At 44.3% G+C, this 21,351-nt stretch overlaps 1 protein-coding gene across 4 annotated transcripts in view; it reads right to left on the minus strand.

The window, feature by feature from the left end:
* Nucleotides 1-21,351, minus strand: part of LRP1 (LDL receptor related protein 1) — a 360,219-nt gene that overhangs the window by 151,629 nt on the left and 187,239 nt on the right. For all 4 annotated transcript variants that reach the window (XM_063119223.1, XM_063119221.1, XM_063119222.1 and 1 more), the window contains 3 exons: nucleotides 13,467-13,629; nucleotides 6,708-6,930; nucleotides 3,856-4,045 (listed from right to left, as the gene is read on the minus strand). In XM_063119223.1, coding sequence (XP_062975293.1) covers nucleotides 3,856-4,045; nucleotides 6,708-6,930; nucleotides 13,467-13,629 — 576 coding nt within the window. The remainder of the gene's footprint in view (nucleotides 1-3,855; nucleotides 4,046-6,707; nucleotides 6,931-13,466; nucleotides 13,630-21,351) is intronic.

Raw genomic sequence — 21,351 nt, forward strand, 5'->3', positions numbered from 1 at the left:
TGATTTCTATACAAAAGCAATCTAATACAGTTCATTTCTGTTGTTTGGCCATTGGCCATTAGAAATTTCCAAGAAAAAGGAGTTGTGATCAAGAAATCTAAAATCAAAAAGTAAAACAAAGACTTTGAATGCATTCTCAATATGTCTGTAATACAAACCTTTGCATGCTGCTTAACAAAGTTCACCTGTACCTTGGTATACACCATTAAAAATGTGGCAACTTTAGATATTTTATAGGATTTACAGAAATAGGTAAGTTTAATGTGGAATTTGGGTGATATGTATAGGTTATGTTTTATATGGGCTAACTGACATCTTCACCCTGGGGGAAGAAGATGCGAGGGAGACTGGAGCAGGCAGGGACCATCGGGGCCTGCTTCAGTTGGACACCCCCCCCCCCACAGGGCTAACTGACATCTTCACCCTGTGGGGAAGAAGATGCAAGGGAGACTGGAGCAGGCAGGGACCATCGGGGCCTGCGTCAGTTGGACCCCCCCCCCAGGGCTAACATCTTCACCTTGTGGGGAAGAAGGAGCTGTTGGTTTGCCCCTCCATTGGGAGATGAGAGGACGGAGCAGGGCCTTCCCACCAGCCTAAACAGTCTCCTTAATTTCTTTTTATTTTCTCCCTCTTCCCTCCCCATCCACTTTTCCTTGTGTGTCACGTCTTTTTTTTTAGAATGTAAGCCTGAGGGTAGGGACTGTCTTCTTTATTGATACATTGTAAGCCGCTCCGAGAGCCTTTTGGCTGAGGTGCGGGATAAAAATACTCTAAATAAATAAATAAATAAATATTGATAGGTTTTTGGGGGAGGGTCTGTGTTGATTTAAAGAATGATGCTTTCTTTAGTTAAAATAGCATAACGCGGTTGTATACATTATACTAGTTTTTGAAGTATTACACACAGGCCTGGAGCTCTACGTTGACAGAAGACTGCCCGGGGGAAACAGGCCTTTGCCGTTATCTTCCTCCCAGTTAATTTACCATTGTTCAACTCTAAACATATCCTGCTAGACTTCCAGAGACTAACACGGAATCCACACCAAGGCAGACTAACTCAGCAGACAGAGGGGATTAAAGGTGTTGATTCAGGATACAAGCAAGGCGATCAAAGGGGTTTCGGCTGAGAGGGAGGGGGGGAAAAGGAGCAGGGGTTTTGCTACTTAAACTTTGTGTATGCTCAATAAACTTCACTTGGGTGGCTTCGGTCACTTCGGTCACCTCAACCCTCAGAGTGCGTGAGTATTACTACAAGTCTTGTGAGCATTTAGTTCCATTGGACAATTATCATCCAAGCCTGCCTGTACACCAGCAAGACTCACCACTAGCACAATGGGGACCTAGAGGTTCTAGAAACCAAGTGAAACAAGTGTCAACACCCATTTCCAAAATGGGGCAGGTGAGTGGAGCTTTTAGAAGGAAGCTCTACTGATCTGTCCCAAGCTGCAAAAAAGCGTTCCTCCTTGTTTTCAGGGTTGCTTTTTAAACTGCTAGCTTTTTGTGGTGTGAGTCTTGTTTGCACAACAGATCAAGTGGAAGCACAGCAGCAGTATTGGATACTTCCCGTTGTATAAAAAAATATAGGCTTATGTTCCTACAGAATATGTGATATAAAGTACACTATTTAATTTGCATATATTCTGTATAAAAATAAAAAGTATTTTTAAAAATTATTATTATTATTAATAATAATAATAATAATAATAATAATAATAATAATAATAAAAAATTTATTTCTTACCCGCCTCTCCATTTTGATCGAGGCGGGGAACAACAGTAAATATAAAATACATCAAACTGAATTAAAACATAATATACATTGTTAAAACATCCTAAAAAAATTCTAAAAACATCCTAAAATTCCACTGGATCGGCCTGCTGGAAGAGATCTGCTGGGGTACTGATCATACTGTTGGGGTAGGTTAACTATTTAAGAAGTGGCAACATTACCCGTTATCCTGAGGTCATTGTTAAAAAGCAACAACAACAAAAACTACCTTCTGAGGGTCAGGACAATTAGCAATTTTCTTTAAGATGCCAGCAAGGAATTTCCCCCTCACAATCTGGGACAGTGGGAAATCAAATAAATAGTGACGAAGATCCTCACCGACAAAAAATCCTCATAGTGAAGAAGATCCTCACTGACAGTGACAGAAGCAAGAGTTGTATGGAAACTTACACACCTTCTTCTCTAACACCTTAGATGGCATTAGGTGAAATCTAGCAAGAGTAAGTTCTTTTCTCAAGTTAAACTTACTGACTCTCTATAGATAATCCTGCAAACCTTGTTTATATTTGAATAGATCAGCCTTCCCCCATTCAGTTGCCCTCCAGATCTTTTGGACTGCAACTCCCAGCATTCCATACCACTGGCCAGTGATTGGGGCTGATGGGAGTTGAAGTCCAAAACTTCTGGAGGGCACCAGGTTGGGCAGGCTGGAGTAGATCATACCACTTGGCAACCTTTACCGTTCTAAAAGAGAAAACGTCAGAATGCATAGATGACGTGTGAAGAGATAATGAGCTATATAAGTACCTGCTTCTAAAGAAGTAGGTATTGCAGAATGGGAGCATGCTGTTGACCAGAAATGGGAGCATGCTGTTGACCACCTCCTCCGAGTGCCTACTCCAAGGGAAGCTCGGAGGATGGCAACAAGGGAGAGGGCCTTTTCAGTGGTGGCCCCCCGACTGTGGAATGATCTCCCCGATGAGGCTCGCCTGGCGCCAACATTGTTATCTTTTCGGCGCCAGGTCAAGACTTTTCTCTTCTCCCAGGCATTTTTAACAGCTTTTTAACAGCATTTAACAATGTTAAGTTTGTTTTTAATGGACCCCACAATTGTTGTTTTTAAATGGATACTGTTGTTTTTATACTGTTTTTATGTGTGTGTGTGTGTGTGTGTGTGTGTGTGTGTGTGTGTGTGTGTGTTTTTAAATTGTATACTTTTAATGTTTACTATTTTTAAATGTTGTAAACCGCCCAGAGAGCTTCGGCTATGGGGCGGTATATAAATGTAATTAAATAAATAAATAAATAAATAAATAAATAAATGGCTCACACATTTTGCCCAGATCAACATGGTGCATAATATAGGACTTTGTTGTCCATCCATGAGTAGAGCACTTCCCACAGAGAAAACCAGGATGACAAGACCTTCCTACACTGTTATTCAACAGAGTCCTAATAAAACCTAGAATATCAAGTATGGCAGGGTGTGTTTGTATCAATCAATCTCATTCTATTAGAGAGAGAGAGAGAGAGAGAGAGAGAGAGAGAGAGAGAGAGAGATTAGTCAGGCTGACGCTATGTGGATGATAATAACTAGCTCACAATAATGGGCTGACCAGAAGTAGGTGATAAATGGGATGCAGAAAACATGGCTGGAGCAATTTCTCTGATGCTAACTGAGCAGGACATAGTATACAAGAATAGACAGATTACCCAATCTGATGCCATACTGATAAGAGTTGGGGCAGAAGAATAGAGACAGCAGCAATGAATGAGACACAGAGAATGGACTAAGCCCTCTGGGCTAGATGTGCGCCTTTGTGAATGACCGCGTGTGTGTGTGTGTGTGTGTGTGTGTGTGTGTGTGTGTGTGTGTGAGAGAGAGAGAGAGAGAGAGGGGGGGGGGTATCACCTTGCCTAAAGAGACCACAACCCTTACCTTGTTTCACAGAGAACACGCTCAAGCAGATGTCAATGAACAGAGACCCCCACCATCAAACATCAATATTATACATGCAGCAGCAGTTTTGCTGGGCACTCCAGTTGCTCCACAGTCCGTCCTATCAGATTCCACCCTTTCCCCTCCAAACACTGCCAACCCCACATCTCGGCCCTTCCCGATGTACCTTTGGGCTGCCGTCGCTGGTGGTAGATGTGTAGAGCTCCACCCTTATCCACCCGGGTTACCACTTGGAAGTCACTGCTGTTGAATCGATTGACTCGGATGACGCTCGTTTTCTGCTGAGTGTTGGCATTGTCCGAGTTGGTGGCATACAGGTAGTTCTCAAAGACAGTCAGGCCATATAGATGCTCTATCTAAAAGGCAGAAATGTGATTTTTTTTGGGGGGGGGGGGAGGGAGGTGAGACTGCTTGGTAGCCCTGAACGTTTCTCGTTTCTCCACTGTGTGGCTTAGCTTGGCTTGCTATCTTGAAATCATCTGAAACCATGTGCCCTGTTTGCACCCTTCTGCATTGCACCTGCTCTCGGCTAACGGCATGCTACGGTTCATACTCTCTATATTAGGAGTAAGCAACCTTTGGGGGGCTGTGGGCATATTTGGCAATATGAGAAACTGTTGTGGGCACCACCACAAAATGGCTGCGATGGGCGGTAGGCTAGTCACAAAGGACAAGAAGGCAGAGATAGAGTCTGTTTCAGAATCCTCCAAGACCCCCACCTCAAATCTTTCCTCTCTCCCTCTCTCTTACACATATTCGGCCCCCATCCATTCAGACATACAAGTAGACCAAGCTCCCCAACACACACAATGGTTGCTCTCCATTGGCTCACCCAGACCCCACTGACTTCCTGTTGGCTTCCCTGACACACATACCACCCTAGCTGGCTCACCACTGCTCTTCCTAACCCCCTCCTTACCACTGCTCACCCTTGCACCCTACTGCTCTCTTTAGCTTCCTTCCCTGGTTCATCAGACAGAAGTGACAGGAGTCCCTTTTTCTTCCCCCCCCCTTCTTTTTCTTGCTGGTTGGACACACTTCCAAGGAAAGCATGGGTCTGCAGCCACCCACTATCTTCATTTCCTAAGAATGTCTCTGAGCCCCAGGGGTAGTCCAGAGGCATTCATGGCAATGGCTGGAGCCCCTCACTATGCTCTGAAGCGATCCCAGCTGCTGAGAGAGAGAGAGAGAGAGAGAGAGAGAGAGAGAGAGAGAGAGAGAGAGAGAGAATGCCACACTAGAGGCATTCAAGAGACAGCTGGACAACCATCTGTCAGGTGTGCTTTAAGGTGGGTTCCTGCATTGAGCAAGGGGTTGGACTCAATGGCCTTATAGGCCCCTTCCAACTCTACTATTCTGTGATTCTTGCTATTTACTGTTTTACTCTGTACAGCACCATGTACATTGATGGTGCTATATAAATAAATAAATAAATAATAATAATAATAATAATTCTATGAGAGAGAGAGAGAGAGAGAGAGAGAGAGAGAGAGAGAGAGAGAGAGAGAGAGAGAGAGGTGTAGGGCACCTCTGTGGGCGCTAAGAAAGGTTCCAGGGGTAGACTGATGCCCACAGGCTTATCCCTACTCTATCTTCAATAGGAGACAGTTATCAGAGACGGGTAGCAGACCTGATGGCTTTCAGATCTTTTGCAAGTCTTGTGATTCTCTGTATTACTTGCGATCTCCGTATCACTTGTTCCTATACAGCAAATGCTTCTGCACTGAACATCATCACTGCTGCAGCTTCCTGCATGGTTATCTCGTTTAAGGAGCTTAGAGCAGCTTTCATCTGACAATCCTAATGAGATAGGCATGGCCAGCAAATAAGCTTCACGGCTGAGCAAGAATCTGAGCGTGGACGTGCCCAACTCTTCATCTATTGCACCACGCTGGCTCTCCATAACTGTAGCTGCCTAGGAGGAGAGCGACAATAGAGTCCCTCCCTTCACAAAGAACACTCGCCAGCTGCTTAAAGAGTCCTGGAACTGCATTTATGCCAAAGACTCCACCTCTCTCTCTCTAAGCCCAACTCCTTCTGAACCCTACATGTCAAGTTAACTCGTTTACGCTGCTGCATTTGGATCCCTTTCACCATCAGTTGAAGAATAAGGTAAAAACACAACTCTTCAGCCATACTGAGATCCTCGGGGATGTTGAGAGTCAAAGGGAAAGGGCCATAGCTCAATGGCAGAGCTCTCCTTGGGCATGCAGAAGTTCCCAGGTTAAAGCCCCAGCATCTCCTGCCTGAAACCCTGGAGAGCCACTGCTAGTTAATGCAGGTCAGTACTGAACTAGGTGGACCAAGGGCCTGACTTGGTATAAGGCAGCTTCCTATGTTCTTATGCTCCCGAAGAGAGGGGTGCTCCAGAAGAAACAGGTGCTGAGCTTAGCAATTCCATAGTTCCAAAGGACTCTATGGCTCAGTTCAGACAACACGTTAGTCAGTTCAGTGTGAAAACTCCACTTAAAGGTTGAGTTTTTAGGAGGTACTCCCCACACAACATGTTCTAACTCCACCATTGTGTGACTGTGGGCTACCGTGGAGTTGAGTAAAAGTCAACGCAACATCTGATTGACAGTTCCTCTGCCCTCTGTCCTCCTTGGTCCTCCCGATGGTATCCCATCAGCCACTGCTGAAAAACACGCAATCCTGACAGCTATCCTAGAGCGGCACTCGCTCCTTTCACCGCTCTTGCCAGGGAACTCTGTAGTCAGTGGGAAAAGTCAACGCAACGGAAAATTCCACGGAGCTCTCCACACAACAAGCAACACAACCGTTGTGCAGGAACTCTTCTCTGCACAGTGTGCATATTCTGCATAGAGTGTGTGTGTGTGTGTGTGTGTGTGTGTGTGTTTTAAAAAAACCTCCACCGTAGGTGGAGTTTTCCCACCAGACAACACATTTCTCAACGGTGGTGTACAAACTCCACCACGGAGTTCTAAAACCACTGTTGAGAAACGTGTTGTCTGAACTGAGCCTATGACTCCTTGGCAGGATCACACAAAGACCACTCACCAAGATGCCCTGGATGATGGTGTGCCGGTTCTTTCCTTCATAATCCACCACTTCAATGTAGTCAAGGTAGGCATCGGCCCAATAAACCAGGCGGTTGACCAAATCTAAAGTGATACCATGGGGGAAGACAATCTTGGTGTCAACCAACTTTGTGCGGTTATGCCCATCCATGTCACAGCGCTCCACCTTCGGTATCTGCCCATAGTCAGTGAAGAAAAGCTTCCTGCAAGGGAAAGGAGGAATAGATAAGGAGTTCTCCAAATACATGTAGGAAGTGGGGGTGTAAATTTTTAAAAAATGTAAATGTATTAACATACTAGAGACAGCCATGACACACAACATCACAAATACACACACTCGTGCACAAAAGTATATGATTTTGAGAATATGCTCATAAATATGGTCTGTGATTGGGTGGATGAGTGCAAACCCTAATGGCTCTTCCCAATTGTCTTTCCTTTCCTTCTCCATAAATCCTCATCTCTGCTATCCTGTTTCCCGAAGTCCAGCATTTTCACTCGTCTGTCATTTTCCTCATTTCTATGTGCCCACTTTAATTTTTGAGTCAGCTTGCAGGCTTTTCCTCAGCATGAGGTGTGTGGACAGGAAGCTGTGAAGCTATAAGTGATATAGCTGAAACACTGAAAAGTTGGGGGGGACGAGGGATTGAGGGGTTAAAAAGTCTCCTGCCCCAACCCACTAATGTAGGATTAGGAAACAGATAAGATCTGTTTTGCTGGAAACTTGAAACTGGGAGCCAATTTTGTCATGGTTAATACGTAAGTGAAATTTAAATGCATAGGAAATGAATTATATACTTAAAAGATACACATCACACATGCATGTATGTGCCCGCAGTCTTATAATAATTGCAAAACTCACTTATCCTCTCTTCCATGTATTTTAGGCTGCAATCGTATTTTCACTTACCTGGAAGTAAGCCCCAATGAACTCCATGGGGCATACCTCTGAGTAGAGAGGTACAGGGTTACGCTGTTAGCCTTTGGGAACTGGTTGAGAGGAGCTAGTAAGAGTGGAGTATATTTGGCTTGCTGCCTTTCAGGCTCCACCTCATCCAGTTTCCTACCTGCTCCATCTGCCCATACTCAGGTGTGTGTGTTAATCCTCACCCGGCCACCCACTAGAGATCATCTACTCCAGAGAGTGTGGGGGAGAGAGAGAGGAAAAGAGGGAGGGTGGGAGGTGTTTGGGCACCTGTCAAGAAAAGCCAAGACAAACACTAGATGGCAGTCTATGGTATAGTTTGGCAACATAAGACCCAGTACCGTTATCTTTCATCCACACAGGGAGGGAACACAGCAAGTTCAGAATGGGGCCTTTTGAATATTGAGGGTCCATGGTCAGGCTGATGCAAAATGCTGCAAAATGCTGCATAGGTACACATTCTCTTTCCAAATAGTGCTCAAGCCCGTTTCTTCAAGCAAGGATCTCAACAGGCCAGATTTAGTTCATCTGTCTACCAAAAAGTTCTCAAGGGCATCTGGATTACTGGAACTAGCACAATGAAGCATCAATGAAGTGAGTGTCCCGCTTATGCAGTGAGTCTGTTTGCACAATCATGGAGGGGGAAGTAAGCCATGGTGCCTTATTTCCTCTGACGCACGTGCCAGTCATATGCCAGAGGGACTTGCATAAGTACCCTCACCAACACAGCTTGCTGTGCCATGAAGACCCAGTGAAGGTGGCTTGTAGCCATGGTTAATAAGCCACCCCAGAAGCCAGAAGCTGCTGCTACTAGCATTTAACTAATGCCAGCATTGTGTTAAGTATTGGTCAGGACACAGAAGTGGCTCCATTTCTGTTGCGATGGCTTACAACAAGCTACTTTAGGCGGACAGGTCAGAAACAAACCAGGGATTGGCAAATGAGTCGCAAGGAGGAGGGGACAGCAGAGGATTGTATGTCAGTAAAAGTGCTCGTAAGGCGAGAGAGGGGAGTGCAGGACAGAACTGGAAAAAACTGGGCCTTGAGGACAGACTTGAAAGAAGTGACTGGATAAATAAAGGGGAGGAAGATGGGTCCCAACCACAGGCAGCAACTGGGCAGAAAGCACAGACACATAAATGGAAGAAACCGACAAAGGGTGTCAAATTATAGGTACTTCTTTCTTGGAGATAAGAAGGCATTAGCCACCAAGGTTTCACTGTACTGGAGCACTTGGCATTGTTTATGCGCTGCTGCAAGACTGTGGCACAGAGAAAGTGCTGCACATTCTGGATCAGCTCAAGACCAGTATTAGCTGAGCACAACCTTGTGCTGCACATTCTGGATCAGCTCAAGACCAGTATTAGCTGAGCACAATCTTGAGTTGCCCAAGACCCTTAGTGAAGGGTATTGTCAGAGTCTCAAGCTTTGTGGAAAATATGACGTTCCCCTTTCTTGCAAACACAATAGTCACAGATGTAGCATGCACCTCCATGCAAGTATATGCATGAGCTCAATGCCCAACTTGAATAGAGGGGTCATGAACTTCCTTTTTCATTCCGCACCCCCACCCCCCACACCAACGTTTGCAGATTGTTCCAGTAACAAACGAACACGCAGATGATTCACCAGTCCAATACCTTCTTCCTCTTTCCACGAAGATTTCACTAAAGGCAACTGGCTGACAACCAAGATATCTACCTACAGCAGAATGCAAAGGCAACTGAATTCTAACTCTGCCTCTGCACCAGGGATCTGAGCAGTGCAACTTCCTTTGACCTCTGACCACAGAGATGCTCCGTAATAGCACCACTTCCCAATGCTAACATGAAGTCACTTACTTCTTTGGTCAGCAAAATATAAACACATAAAACATTTGGAAGGACCTCCTAACAGTCACTGGGGAAGGTATTGGTGGATTCTCCTTTGTTAAGAGGTTTCTCAGCAGAGGATGGATAGACAGCTATGGTGTAGAAGCAGATTTGCTAGAATGGCAGAGAACTGGATTAGATGACCTTCGAGGTCCTTTCCAAATCTAAGATTCGATGAAATGTGTACAGAGTGGATGGGGTGGCTATGCATCTGATATGAAGCTTAGTCCATGATATAGTGTAACATTCAAACCCAACGCATCCAGTAAGCCTTGCAACTATATGTTAGGCCTAGATTAGCAACATGTGGAGATTCCTTCCTTGCCACTCAAGTCTAGGGTTCTCTAGAGCACATGCAGATAGCTCCAATATGGAGTATCAGTGCTGCTGCTCCTAGCAAGACCAGGTGCACTGGTCATTTCACCCATGCAGGCTCTGCTCAGACCCTTACAGTTGAAAGGAAAAATGTGAGCAATACACTCTTCATAACTTGCTTGCCAAAGCAAGTTCAGCTGTGTCCCAGAGAACCTGGGGATGGAGGGAGGTATCTGTCTTCCCCAGGAATACTTTCTGTTCAGCACCATCGCGCTTGAAACATGGAATCTGCCACATCCCATGCATATCTATACCCTTTTTTCCTAAATGATGAGACCATTGCCCCAACTATTACAGTCAAGTCTTCCTTTTATTATAGACCGCTTTCTTACGCCAGTTAACAGCAGATGAGTAATTCTCTCTCCCCCTCCTGCTTTCGCTTTGGTGCCCCCTGTCCTTTTGAGGGTTGGCTCCATTCCCTATCTAAGGGAGGAATATTACTTAGCCCCTAATCCGAGGACCTGTGGCACTCCGTCAAGGTTCTCCTGCAGGAATCTGGTTTGCCCCCAAGCCCTTCCATCCAACTTGTGCTTAAGTAACATCCTCCCTCTTTCCTCTTCACTCCAGGAAGCTTTTATGTCTCCTGTTCCTCCTTTGGGCACCGGCAGCCTGACCTTCTCCTTCTCGCTCCATGGAGGCTAGTCCACCTCACTTCCAGATCAGCACACAACCTTGCAGTATCCATGCATAACTACCATTCTCAGTTTGTGATGTCGTATCCACATGCCACAGCCAAGCTAGGAAACGTTTGACATAATGCCGGTTCAGGTGAGGCTCCTATGCATGGCTGGGCTCACCTTGTGCCCTATATTTTAGACTTCAAATCTCTCCGCCACCAAGCCCTCCCAAGTGCTATATGTGGGCCCCTACCAGTAGGCAGTAAAAGCCTTTTGTAGCATGTTGCATCTGATAGTTCTGATATAGTAATAGGTGGAGATAATAGAATCATAGAATAGTAGAGTTGGAAGGGGCCGAAAAGGCCATCGAGTCCAACCCCCTGCTCAATGCAGGATCCACCCTACAGCATACTTGACTGATGGTTGTCCAGCTGCCTCTTGAATGCCTCTAGTGTGGGAGAGCCCACAACCTCCCTAGGTAACTGGTTCCATTGTTGTACTGCTCTAACAGTCAGGAATTTTTTCCTGATGTCCAGCCAGAATCTGACTTCCTGTAACTTGAACCCGTTGCAGTAGAGATGCAGTAAAGGGAGATCACACAGAACCCCAAATCAGAAGAATCTCTACTCTATTTCCTTGGATATGGCAGGTGGCTACTAGGAGGAGGGCTTTCTCCGCTGTGGCACCCCGGTTGTGGAACGAGCTCCCCAGAGAGGTCCGCCTGGCGCCTACACTGTACTGCTTTCGTCGCCAGCTGAAGACCTTTTTATTCACTCAGTATTTTAACACTTAATTTTAACTTAAATTTAAATTTTACTGTTTTAACTCTGTATTTTAATCTTATATCAACTTTGCTGTGTGGTTTTATCCTGGTTGCGCTTTTTATATTGTATTTCATAATTGTGTTTTAACCTGTTGGGTGTTTTACTGTGGTTTTAATTTTTGTGAACCGCCCAGAGAGCTTCGGCTATTGGGCGGTATAAAAATGTAATAAATAAATAAATAAATAAAATAAATAAGATATGCAAGATGAGCCCTATAAATCTATCAGCTTCCTCAACCTAAAGCCCATGCTTTAAATCGGAAAAATTATCGCAGCTCTCAGAATACAAAAACGTCATTCGCTCTCAAATAACTGCCACAATGTTAATTAATTATTTCATCTAAGCTTTCTAATTGGATGATAATTCAAAAGGGGGAGAGCGAAAGAGAGGCACTTGCTATTTCATATTGATTCATGCTCAGTTGGTTAGATTTCATATTGACAGTCACTTAGCTAGTTCTTCAAAGGGGGCAGTGATAATTTAGGAGAGATGGTCAAGCATGAAAAGTGAATTACTTATAGCTCCAGGCTCCAGAATTCTGCCTGGACACGATCATGTCTTGAAAACTGAGGAAATCCCAATTTGCATCTATTAAATTGTAACTCATTCTGTGTAATGCAGCTTCACACTTTGAAATTCATAATTAATGCCTTTGCTGTGCATGACTTCAGTCAAGTTAACTAGTAGTCTGGCTGAAAGCATAAGTCTCTGATAACCCTTTCAAGGGCTTTGGCTGCGACAACCTCAAATTTGGTGAGAACACACAGATTCCAATTCGCATTTCGCAAATTCAATTTGTGAAAGCCATACTTAAGCACTTTTGTTCTTTCAGTCTGTGCCTGTTCCCTAAATGATGAGGCAACTTTCCACAAGTGTCAAAATAAGACCCAGCTTTGTCATGGGCCATGTAGTTGCAACAGATTTGCCATGGATTTCTTCCAAAGCAAGAAAGGATAAAATTATCTTGGAAGGTAAAACTGTTAGGTAGACTATCATTTGTATAGCAATTTGCAAAAGAATATGTCATGGGTTCATTAACCAAGGGTAGATTAAGCTGGGGGCCATGCTTGATCAGTAAATACTTTTTTCAGGGGAGAGACATGTTAGGGAATTATGGACATAGATATGCGCCCATTTCCTCCTGTTAAGGTAACTTTATTTTGACCCCTCTTCCTTAACTTGCATGGCCTGCTATAGCTGTTTTAGCAGCCACCTATAACTCCTCCATGGCCAAAAAGGCCTCACTAACAGTTTCCCTCAAAATGCATTACAATGAACTGAGCAGCATTAAATAGTAGTGAAGTGCACTGTGTGGATATTTGCTCATCACCAAGTAAAGCCATTCCTTAAATCAAACCAGCAGTCTCTTTCAAAATAGCAGGGACATTTGGGTGGAAGGGAGGAGAGACCTTGGCCCTGCAGGCAAAATATCTGTAAAATGATTAAGGGGCTGGAGCATCTCCCCTATGAGGGAAGGTTACATCAACTGGGATTGTTTAACTTGGAAAAAAGGAGGCTAAGGGGAGACATGATAGAGGTGTACAAAAATTATGCATGGTATGGAGAATGTGGATAGGGAGACATTTTTCTCCGTCTCTAAAAGTACTAGGACCCGGGGTCATCCCATGAAGCTGATTGGTGGGAGATCCAGGACAAATAAAAGGAAGTACTTCTTCACACAGCGCATAGTTAAATTATGGAACTCACTACCACAAGGTGTAGTGATGGCCACCAATCTGAATGGCTTCCAAAAGGGGGTGGATAAATTCTTGGAGAAGAAGGCTATCTATGGCTACTAGCCCTGTGTGCTATCTCCAGTATTTGAGACAGTAAGCCTGTGCGCACCAGTTGCTGGGGAACATGGGTGGGAGGGTGCTTTTGCATGACCTGCTTGTTCAACCCTGGTCGATGGCTGGTTGGCCACCGCATGAACAGAGTGCTGCACTAGATGGACCCTTGGTCTGATCCAGCATGGCACTTCCTATGTTCTTAAAGCTCCAGGCTACACCATTGTTGTAAGATCATGATTTACTATATGAAGTTTGGAAAGCATCCATTGCAACATTTTCTCCATCCTCCCTAAACCAAACTATTCCTCATCTACCAGCCATACATAAGGATTCTCACCCCATGGTTGGATCCAGTGCAATGCCTTTGGGGTTGTAGAGCTCCAGGTCTAGCAGCGTCACACAGGTGACTCCATTCTTGTTGCAGACAAATATCCGGTCATCAATGTCATCCACAAAGTAGAAGTTGCCAGTAAGCCAATCGATAGCCATCTGCTCCACATCTAATGGAAGAAAACAAAGAAGGATGAGGTAAGGGTGTTAACTGTTATGCAAGAAGAACATTTCAGAAATGAACCATCTTGGAAACGCTAGCCATTTGGAGCTGAGATCGCTACAACATGAAGTGGTATACAAACAAAGGCAGTGTTGCACATTAGCATGCAGGTATTAAGGTTTTTGCTGGGGTCGTTTGAAAAACCATACTTATGGGATCCATACTTTGGGAAATCTTGGGTCCGTTTGATTCTTTCAAGACTTTTTGGAAAACATGGCCCAGAGCATCCAACTACTAAAATGAGTCCTTCAATTACATCTAATACACTTATTTCTCAGAAAAGGAAGTGGCTCAGTCACAGAACCGAGGTCAGTGGATCCGTGAAGTGTTGGGCAAATAGAATCACCCATACAACAGGTCCAAGAATTCCAGGCTATCCAGCATTTTCCAAACAACACTGATCATACTTTAGAAATAAACCAGATGAGCAAAGCCCCACCATTTCAGATTGCTGGGAACTGGGGAGCGGGGTGGGGGTGGAGCGGAGGCAGGAAACCAACACGTCAGGGAAAAGCCTAATATAGAGCTTTCTCCATTGTGTATCGATCTTCTGTGTTCTGTATTTTACGTGAGGGAGCACTCAGACATTTATTCACTCCCCACCATTTGCAATCTGAAATGATACATCCCAGCTACATCACATGACGTTTCTGCTCCTTTGTTTCAGTTACAAGTTTGTCTTCCAGCTCAGGTGCCTGATAATTTGATTAAATGCAATGTTTCCAAAAACAGAGCTACAGTGGCTGCATTTGGACATCATGCTAAACCACTGTGTCTTGGGCTTGCACGCTCCCTTCTTCTCCTCTGGCACAGCCACGAGAAGTGCAGAAGGTTCCAAGCTTACCCACAGCTTGTTGTGTCATTCAAACCAACAAACTATCCAGGCTTCGTGCAGGCCCAAAAGCCCATATGAATGATGCACAGAGACCATGAAAAACTATGCTTTGCCTGAAACAAACCAAATTCAAATCATGCTGGAACTTTCCTTTCTGTGCATACAAACCTTAACATACAGTAGACTTACAAAGTATAAAGCAGGTGACCCCTAATAAAAAAACAAAACATGTGTTTGTTTATAGAATGTCTTAGCTGTCCTTTGAACAGGCCAGTGCTCAAGGTGATGAACGAAGCTTCTAAAATCATCACGTAAAATAAATACAACACTCACAGCAATAAAGCAGACTATCATGCTCAGCAGAAATCCGGCAAAGGTCTTTCCAAATAAAAATGTTTTTTTGCTTGCCAGGGGAAGTTATATAACATCATAATACATTGTATAGTTTCATAAAGTTAGGCATGTTAAGACTATTTGGCATTTGGGGTTGTGCTGTTTTGCATTGACACAAGATTGCTAGCTAAGGCTTGAAAGTGGCCCAGTTGTATCAGTGGATTGCATCACGCGAATGCCTGCACATCTCAATCAACCCTCAGACTGTAGTTATTCCCAAAATGAGCCCCCCGCATCTCCCCACTATCCTCCAGCTCCCCATCTAGATTTCTTACCATTCAAGGAACCATCCCCAGCAACTCCTTCCCCTCTCAAAGACCCTGTTTTGTGTTGCTGAGAATAGCGGGTCAGGCAGAAGATTGCTCTCCCACTGTGATATTTAGAGGCCAATTCTCCTCTCATCCTTCTGTACTGCTCTGTTCTCCTGGAACAGACTGCTGCCCTCAATTAGGCTCCTTCACTAGCCCTGTGCGTCCCTTGAAAACAGCTTTCAAAACTCTTTCTTTTCACTGAGTTTTCTCTTCCTGGCAGCAATTGGTTCCCAAGAGCGCTGCTGCTACATTCGAGAATGGTTTGTTGGCAAGACAAACAGCAGCTGCGTTCGGACGATCACAGCGGGGGAAGCAGCCATCGTGGCTGCTCCCCTGCCCATGCCGCACATGCGACTGCCATTTGCATTATTCACCACGCTGCAGCAAAGGTTGGCATGTTGTCTGAACCCAGTGCAAGTGTGCAGCAGGAGTGGCTTCATTACCACACTAAAACCCACAACATGCAGTAGAAGTGATGATGATGATGATGATGATGATGATGTATCTGTTTATTTATTACCCGCCTCTCCCTCTGGATCCAGGCGGGGAACAACACCAAACACAATATAAGACAAAAAATTAGTTAAAAGAGCATATAAAACCAATACAATATTAAAATAACAATCACGGCATCTTAAAATTCTTAGGTTTAAAATTCATCTGGGTAGGCCTGCCGGAAGTGACTAGTTTTTACGGCTGTCTTAAACTCTGAGAGAGCTTTAAGCTGATGAATCTCCTCTGGCAGGCCATTCCACAGTCTGGGGGTGGCAGAAGAAAAGGTCCTCTGGGTAACAGTTGCCAGCCTAGTTGTGGCTGACTGGAGTAAACCCTTCCCAGAGGACCTGAGTGTGCTGGGCGGATTGCATGAGAAAAGGCGATCCCACAGGTAGCCCTGACCCAAACCATGTAGGGCTTTAAAGGTAATAACCAGCACTTTATACTTCACCAGGAAACTAATTGGCAGCCAGTGAGGTGATTTTAAAGTCGGTGTAATATGGTCACCCCTAGGTGTACCGGTGACCAACCTGGTTGCCACATTTTGAACTAGTTGAAGTTTCTGGACTAGGCAAGGTAGCCCTATGTAGAGCGCATTGCAGAAGTCGAGCCTCGAAGTTACCAGCGTGTGCAATACCGTCTTTAGGTAGATACAAAGCGTCCCCAGCTCTTCCCCTGCTCTGATCGGCTGAATCCAGTCAGTATGTCAAAAAATTGAGGAAGATGGGTTGATTTGAGAAATGGGAGCAACTCACACAAGATGGGGCCAGTGTCTGGCCCAGCTAGGTTGCTCAATTCCCAGATTGCTAAACCATTGTTTAGCAACCAGGAACACGCGCCCCCTTTCCCCTTGTCTCCATGCCGCCTCCCTACTTTGGCACTTACATGCTGGCATAATTAAACCAAAATTAGTCACCAAGCCCAAAATGGAGAACTGTACTATTAACCAAGACCTTAAACCAATGTCAAACTATGGTTAAGATCGCTGTCAATCAACTCATATTAAACCATATTTCCTAATTTTGGATGCAATGCTAACTGCGGTTTAATTAAGTCAGCATATAAAGAGAAGAGGTGGGGATCACACCGTCCTATCGCTCATTCCCAGCTGCTAAATTGTTTAGGAAGATGAGGATTAAGCGTCCTAGCGTAGCCTCTATATCTGAGGTCTGATGCACCCTATGAGTTGTTTAATATTGCTCAAGTTATTCCTAACCTGATGGCCAGCTATTACGCATCAAAATGCCAGTGTTTTCTCCACAGTTTTCAGGGAGATGCTTGTTCTGATTCCCAAGTTACATTTGCATCTTCTGTTTGGAATAATTATGTCTGATCTCATACTCACTGTAACCTAAGTAAAGGCCAGTGTGTGGCATAGCAGATAAGAGTATGGATTTGCATATAGAAGACTCTGTTGAAGATGTTTGTTTAGCCATGTAGATTTCCTGAGTGGCTGAGGTAAATCCACCCCCACCTTGGATGTTATGGTAAAACTCCAAGGTCCCACTCAACAGAATAAAGAGGGAGATTCCCAAGTGTAGAGGGGTGGGGGTTACCACTTTTTTCAAGTACGTAAAACAATTTATTTATTTGTTATTTGTTATTAACACTTATATTCCGCCTTCTCTGCTAAAAAGCCATCAAGGCAGCATACAACAATTTAAAACAATAAAAACAAGAGCATTAAAAATGATAAAACATTAAAACCAACAAATTTTAAATTGAAAAATAATGCGTCTTTACACCCTTTCTAATAAGTCAAATGAGTGGGGGGGCGGGCAATTGTAGTTTGTTGAACGAGAGCAATCCATACTTTGGGAGCAATACAGGAGAAAGCCCTTTCAGGTGTGCGTGACAAATAGGCTGCAGCCTCAAAAGGCCCTCTCTTGATCTTAATACCTGGGCAGGTTCATAGGCAGACAGGTGATCCCTTAAATAATCTGAAGAGGGGGCAACTATAATACCATTAAAATCCAGAGTCTAAAATTACTTAAATACACCACTGCCCACCACACACTGGGTTACCACCTGATTTACGGTATTTGTTTGTGTCAAAGCAGCAGCAAGAATGGAGTTGCAGACTCTGCGGAACTGGCATGGACGGAACTCTCTAAAGCTGGACACAGTGATGGATTTCTGGCTGCAGCACTCCCATGATGAAGAATATCGGAGGTTCTTTACATGTCTGGGCCAGGGATGGCAGAGTTTACAATGACTTGAAATACTTCTGGTTGCAAGGAAGGCAGGTGTGGATGTACAGTCGGTTGTATCAAAAAGTACCTGATTTACAAGGTTGATGGAGAATTATTCTAAATGGAATCAAGAGACAGAGGACACTCCGCAAAAACTTTATACTCTATTCCTTGTTTTGGGAAGGGATTAAAGTTAAAATCTTACAATTTTTTTTAATAAAAATTATTTATTTTTAAATTGTAAACCAAAAGGTGATTAGTCCCCTAACAATTGATGTCTAAATAGTTGTTATATAATAAGAAAAATTGATTAATACAATGTTAAAAATTTACATATACTTATCTGAAATAAGTCTCATTGAAGTTAATGGGACCTACTGCTTAGTATAATAGCATTGCGCTGTTAGTCTCGACTTAGCCATGAAAACCCACCCACCCCAAACCTCCGCATCATTGCATCATACTTCAACCTCCAATTCTGCCTCATCCTTTTTGTTTTATGCTACAATTTTGACTGCTGGGACAAAAAATTACGCAACTGATCAATGCTGCCCCGTAAACCACGGAATGCCATCAACCTAATGGTGGCAGCAAACAGGCACACCAGCAGCAAGCAAAAGGAGAGAAGAACTTGGGGACAGGCCAATGAGAGTTCATTCAAGACACCAGATGCAGCTAGTTGAAAATTAAAGCAAGATAAAGGTTTTTTAAAAAAACACCAAGTTGCCGACATAGACCATCTGACTCACAGGAAAAACAAGCAAGCCAGAACTACAGTATAGATTACTTCCTCCTGGTGCCTTAAATTCTGGAATCCCAATAGTCAGGGCTTCACACATCAGAGATGGGTCTCCTTTCTCTAAGTACATTAAAACAGCACAAGCATCATGGGCAATGTGTTACAGCAACTCACAATCAATAAAGAAGGTATCTCTAACAATCCTCTAATAACTGGACGCATACTTTCTATGCACGTAAGACTCACATTTATAACCAGAAAAGCAGCAGAGACACACTCCGATCACAAAAGGAAAAACAAGTGGGGAAGTCACAAGAGGGCCCATTTATTATGTGCTTTGCCTGCCCGGGCAGGCAAAGCACTTGATAAATAGGCATTGTTTTGCCTTTTTGCTTGTTTTTCTTTTTGTCACATTTATAGGTATTAATTTTACGACTTGCAGTGACATGTTCAGAAGAGCAAGAAAAGCAGGCCAGTCTGAAACCATCATTCCTGGTGCCATTTCTAGCCACAACTTCCTTATCCCACCCCACCACTGCAGTGGCCACTCAGTAATGACATTTGAAATGTTTAAATCTAATGGTCAGATGCTTAAAAGTCAAGTCCCCCAAGGAAGAGGACTAAGCTCAGCAATTTTTTCTGCTCTTATACTGATCTAGATATTCTTGTTCTTTAATTTAAGCTTCCTCTGTCCATTTGAGTGGTTCAAAAGATCTCCAGAATTATTATTATTATTATTTATTTATATAGCACCATCAGTGTACATGGTGCTGTACAGATTATACACAGTAAATAGCAAGACCCTGCCGCAAAGGCTTACAATCTAATAAAGTTGTAGTAAACAATAAGGAGGGAAAGAGAATGCAAACAGGCACAGGGAAGTGTAAACAGGCACCGGGTAGGGTGAAGCTAACAGTACAGAGTCAGAATAAACTCAATATTTAAAAGCTATAGGGAAAAGAAAAGTTTTTAGCTGAGTTTTAAAAGCTGTGATTGAGTTGGTAGTTCTCAAGTGTTCTGGAAGAGCGTTCCAGGCATAAGGGGCAGCAGCAGAAAAAGGACGAAGCCGAGTAAGGGAAGTGGAGGTCCTTGGGCAGGCGAGAAGCATGGCATCAGAGGAACGGAGAGCACGAGCGGGGGAATAGTGTGAGATGAGAGAGGAGAGATAGGCAGGAGCTAGACCGTGAAAAGCTTTGAAGGTCAACAGGAGAAGTTTATATTGGATTCTGGAGTGAATTGGGAGCCAATGAAGAGATTTCAGAAGTGGAGTGACATGGTCAGAGCGGCGGGCCAAGAAGATGATCTTAGCGGCAGAGTGGTGGACAGAGACCAGCGGACTGATGGTCTCCATTGGACCACTGGACACAACCATGTCCCTGTCAAGTTCATGAGGATAGACTACAGCTCTGTAGAAAGCTACAGAGGTCCTGCATTTGCTCATGCGCACAAGAAGCTCGGTGGGGAATAAGTGAGTGATTACATTACCCTGCCACTTCAGGGCTGGCTCCAAATTTGAGGGGCGCTTCAGCAAAGTACCTTCTGGTGGGCCCTCTTCCATATTGGTGGCTTTACCTGGAAATAATGGCAACACGCACCAACAGTTGGTCCTCTGATCAGTGGTGCATGGGGAACTGCCATTTTAAGTCTTCACACTGCCTCAGAGTGACACTGTGGCCATAGCTTAACAAAAAAAAAATGGCGGCCGTGACAACCTCTCCCTCCAAGGCCATCACGCGCTGCATGTAAACAGAGGGAGAGATCTCATGATAAAAATATCGCGAGATCTTCACCCCTCTGTCACGCTAGACTGGTAGGTCTAGCTGAGGCCTGTGTTTGGGGTATTGTGGGAAATCCAAACGCCAACTCCCAGACCCAGCAACCCAGTGTAGAGAAGTCAAAGCAAATGTCAGTGCTGATGGGAATCTGAGGCCCCCAAAGCTGCCAGCGATGCGGACGCTGGGCCCACAGCCTTTGGGGCAGGATGAGCATAAAGGCTGCTGCCATTCCAGACACAACACAGCCCCCCTCCTTTCATCTGTGCTAATCTTCTCTGGAACAGGTGTAGGTTTAACACAATCATACCTTGCCCCAGGCCTGAACTATCATACTGAACTGAACTGAGCCTAACTGTCTCTTGTGGAAAAAGAGCACAGTCAGTACCCTATTGCTGATCAGGGACTGAGGCGCAAAGGGGAGAGACTGTGGTTACTTCATGGGAGACTGTGGTTTTGATAAAGTGGAGTGGTTCAAAAGATCTCCAGAAACCAATAGAGCCACAGTGCCTCTATCAGGCATCACTGTGGCTGCTAGGGTTTCAGCAGGCTGGCCTACCAACTCTCCTTGATTACTCTGTGGCCTTCCAGTAAATAAATAAGGTCTTCCTAGTCTCAGTTGATCTGGTAAACAACTCCTCTCCCTCTTCATTCAGGCACATTTTAAATAGTTGAGAACACACACACACACACGCAGGCACACACACCAGTTCCCGTACATCACAACTTGCATGATAAAACTCAATTTTTCTAATGAATTCGACATAAAGGCACATCCTCTACAAATGACGAATCCTTCTTTGTTTCTTTCCCATATCCAGCTCACAGCATGGTGCTGCCTAAAACACATTCAGACCTGCTTTGAGATTTTGGTTTTCGCCAAAGTGGAAATCGTACTGATACTTAAATTACCAAGAAGGGGATAGAACTGC

Source organism: Elgaria multicarinata, chromosome 3, assembly GCF_023053635.1.
Source record: "Elgaria multicarinata webbii isolate HBS135686 ecotype San Diego chromosome 3, rElgMul1.1.pri, whole genome shotgun sequence".
Taxonomy (NCBI): domain Eukaryota; kingdom Metazoa; phylum Chordata; class Lepidosauria; order Squamata; family Anguidae; genus Elgaria; species Elgaria multicarinata.